Genomic DNA, 3,632 nt, shown 5'->3' with positions numbered 1-3,632 from the left:
CCCCCCCCCCCAACAAGCTCCCTAGCTACAGGCACCGCAGGGCCCCTGGCACTCACACTCCCTACCATGATGACTGACACGTGTCCTCCCACACACACTCGCTCTTTCACACTCTCTGGCTCTCTAGGACACCCCCATTCACAGCGTGACATGCTGGTGGTAGTTTCTTGAGGACCTCCCAGGCCTCCTCGCGAAACTCCAAGGACCCAAGCCACGAAGGGGTTAAAGCCAGAGTCCGGTCTCCCCGCTGCCCCTCTACCCCCACCCCCTACCCCCGCCCCCGGCCTCCCCCCCATTATCCTCCCTGCTGGACTCCATCAATAATGCAGCTTCAAGTTCTCGGGAGACTGCAGGGGGCCCCCAGCCTGCTCCCCGGGTCCTGGCTCACACTCCACACCCTCCTCCTGGCCCGGGGAGAACATGGTTCTCGGTGCTCATTGGCCACTTCCCCCTGGGCCCTCCCACCAAGCCCCCGAGCGCCAGTCCCAGGCCGAGGGGACGGGCCGGGGACCCCGAGGCTGGGGCCAGAGGGTGAGACCCGCAGGGACGGAGAAAGGCAGAGATAGAGGCGCACGGAGAGGAAGGGAGGGACAGAGAGGAAGGCGGAGACACCCACAGAGACCCTCGGAGAGAGCGAGGGAAGGAGGGAGAGGCGAGACTCAGGGAGAGGGACAGAGACCCCGAGCCCTCGAGCCGGGAGCCCAGGCTGCAGCGGGCGCGGCGGGCGAGCCCGGGATCCGAGAGTTGGGGGCGCTCTGAGCCGGCGCGACCCCCTCCCGCTCGCGCGCCCTCCCCTCGCAGCGCGCGGTATTTTTATCTGAGCGTGAGCCGCTCGCCTCCCCCTCGCAGCGCACAGCCAGCGCTCGCCGCCGCGCCCCGAGCAGCGCGGGGAAGCCGAACCCGGACCGCAGCCCGGGACCCCGAAACGCGCGCCCCCAGCCCTGCCGGCCACCCCGCCCGCCATGGACCCTAAGGACCGCAAGAAGATCCAGTTCTCGGTGCCCGCGCCCCCCAGCCAGCTCGACCCCCGCCAGGTGGAGATGGTAAGGGGGCCGCGTCCCACCCCCGGCAGCGCCCCCAACACACCCGGGGCTCCTCCCGTGGCGGGGCGCTGCCGGGGCCGGACCGGCCTGGGGGTGGGGGGCGACCGAGCGTCTCGGGCCGCCTCGGACACGCGGGGGCGCGGGGCAGCGCGTGAAGTTCGCAGCGGAGTCCGGCAACTTTTTCCCGGGGCCGCAGAAGGCCGGGCGGCGAGCGTCGGGGGCCCGGCCGTTCCGGGCCATCCCCGGGCGGGGAGACTGTGCTCTGGACCGTGCACGGCGTCCTCCTAACCGAGGCTGCCACCGGGACCGCGGCGTCCTGGCTGCAGCCAGAGCCGGTCGGAAGGGAGACACGTGGTGCGCTGACCCGTTGTACAGAGGGGGCCTCCACCTCGCGACCCCATGCTCTGTCCCCCTCTGGTCCCACCGTGTGTGCCCGCGCCGGGGCCAGAGCCTTGTTCTGACCTCCTGCCGCTACCAGGCCCCACACAGAGCCACACGACATGGGGGTGGGGGCGACCAGTCGTCACAGAAGCCGGACCCCTTCACAGAGTACTGAGTTCTCTGGAGCGCCTGCCTGGGGGTCCAGAGGCCTCCAGAGGTGGTGGGAGTGGACAGAGGGAGAGGAGAAGAGGGCTCCGCCCCCCCGAAAGTAGCGTGTTCACTTGTTGCTGAGCTACCCCTGACACCCAGCAGCGCAGTGAGAGTGGAGCCAAGTCATTTGAGGGGGGATATAGGGGGGCCGGGGGGGAGGGGGGAGGGTTGGGTCCTGGGTCTAAGCAGCTTTGGATCTGGAGGGCAGTTTGGAGAGCTTGGCAGGGGGGGCGGGTGGCAGTTTCAGCTTCATTCACCTGGTTCTCTCTGTGCATTTCCCTGGAGCTTGGAGGGGACCTAATTAACTGACAGTTGGTCTGATTGCCAAGCTGGGGGGGGGGCAGCTACTGGGAGTGCTCAGTGCTACCCCACCCCACCCTCTCACTGTTCAGCTTGGCTCCCTTACCAAGGAGGGCAACTTTTTGTTTTTTATGAGCACTGGGCCCAGAGTTTTTCAACCTGCGAGAGACTACCAGAGAGAGCCAGTCACAGCCTTCCAGGGATGATGCCTCCAGGACCCGGTGGGTCTGGGGCTCAGGCCCACACCTGAGCCTCAGTGTGAGGTTGCAGGTGTCTGCGGTGCCCTGGCTCAGCCTCCCTCTGCAGCGAGATCCGGTTTCTTTGGAGCCCTTGAGCTGACCTTAGGTGGGCAGGGCCACGTGGGTGCCATGGCCCATGGGGCATCTTCCCCAGCCAGCTTCTGCTCCTGAGGTCTGATATCTGCAAAAGCCGGAGAAGAGAGGCCTCCTTGATAGGGGAAGGTGGAAAGGGAGATGCCCATTCTGGAGGAGCCCTGGAGTGGGACAGGCATGGGCTAGGAATCAGTAATGGGTTTTCCTCCGCCTTCCTCAGCCTGGCGAGCTGTGTGGCCTTGAGCTCTTGGCGGAACCTCTTTGAGCCCAGGGTTTTCACCTCTGTAAAATGAGGGGGTTGGGTGAACTATAGAGTTCCTTTCAGCTCTGACAGTCTTTGATTCAAAGGCTCCCTGGGGATTTCAAAGCACTGTTTGTTCCCTGCTGCCTGGGGGGTGGTGGTGGTGCAGGTGTCTGTCCTGCTCCCCTCCCCCCCCCACCTCTTTCTCCCTCTCCTTAGATCCGGCGCAGGAGACCAACCCCTGCCATGCTGTTCCGGCTCTCAGAGCACTCCTCGCCAGGTGGGCCCTTCCCCGCTGCCCCAGCCCTGGCCCCACCCTAACTCTGATGCCTTCTTGGGGCCCTTGTCAAAGTCCCATGAGTAGGAGACTGAGCAGTGGATAAGATCAGGAGCCTGACTCTGCTGGGTTGGCTTATTGACCTTCCAACACCCAGAAGGAAAGCGCACACTTTCCCCAGAGCTTGAGCCTTTGGAGAAAGTAATTCAGATTCTCTTTCTCTCTTCCCTTTCATCCCGTCCTCCCTCTTCTTCCCTCGGTGATTTCCCTTGGTTCATTGATGGCCTCTCAGAGGAGGAGGCCTCCCCTCACCAGGTGAGTTAACAGGGGCAGCTGGAAGGAGGGATGCTGGAGGCCCTTTGTGGTGGGCTAGACAGGATTCTTCCCGACTAACACGGGGTGCCACCAGGGAGGACACATTAGCATATCCATTGGCACCTTGGTAAGAGTGCCTTGTGCCAGAGTCCCAGCGGTGCAGACTCCCCTGCCCTTGTCTTTCCTCTGCTCAGACTTAGGCTGGGCCTCCAGAACCCTGGATTCTGCCCTGAGCCAGGCTACAGCTTATGGAAGAACACCCCCCCCCCCTGCAACACACACACCCAAAGCAACAGGGCAGCCTAGCCGGACCTGAGGGGCAGCAGTGTCTGGACCCATCAGCAGAGGCTAGAGCCGTTGTGGCCTGGATTGCTGGGGCTGGGGTGGAATGGAGGAAGGGTGAAGGGAGGGGGCCTCTGGTGAGCCTGTTTAACCTGGCACTTACCCTGGCAGAGAGCCTCAGGAGAGGGGCACCACCTCAAGTCGAAGAGACCCAACCCATGTGCCTACACACCCCCCTCGCTGAAAGGTAC

General features: G+C 64.2%; 1 protein-coding gene across 4 annotated transcripts in view; it reads left to right on the top strand.

Annotated features, from left to right (window-relative positions):
* The window catches only part of PPP1R1B (protein phosphatase 1 regulatory inhibitor subunit 1B), a 10,157-nt gene that overhangs the window by 587 nt on the left and 5,938 nt on the right, over nucleotides 1-3,632 (top strand). For 2 of the 4 annotated variants that reach the window (XM_040640692.1, XM_040640695.1), the window contains exons 1-4: nucleotides 556-1,043; nucleotides 2,727-2,787; nucleotides 3,077-3,099; nucleotides 3,553-3,628. In XM_040640692.1, the coding sequence (XP_040496626.1) occupies nucleotides 963-1,043; nucleotides 2,727-2,787; nucleotides 3,077-3,099; nucleotides 3,553-3,628 (241 nt within the window). In that variant the 5' untranslated portion in view covers nucleotides 556-962. Of the gene's footprint in view, nucleotides 1-474; nucleotides 532-555; nucleotides 1,044-2,726; nucleotides 2,788-3,076; nucleotides 3,100-3,552; nucleotides 3,629-3,632 lie in introns of those variants that run through there. The other 2 variants (XM_040640693.1, XM_040640694.1) reach the window with 2 other exon arrangements.

This window comes from Ursus maritimus, unplaced genomic scaffold (assembly GCF_017311325.1).
Source record: "Ursus maritimus isolate PB19 unplaced genomic scaffold, ASM1731132v1 scaffold_24, whole genome shotgun sequence".
Taxonomy (NCBI): Eukaryota; Metazoa; Chordata; class Mammalia; order Carnivora; family Ursidae; genus Ursus; species Ursus maritimus.
The sequence above is the reverse complement of the archived record's forward strand: the minus strand, read 5'-3'. Positions and strand labels throughout refer to the sequence as shown.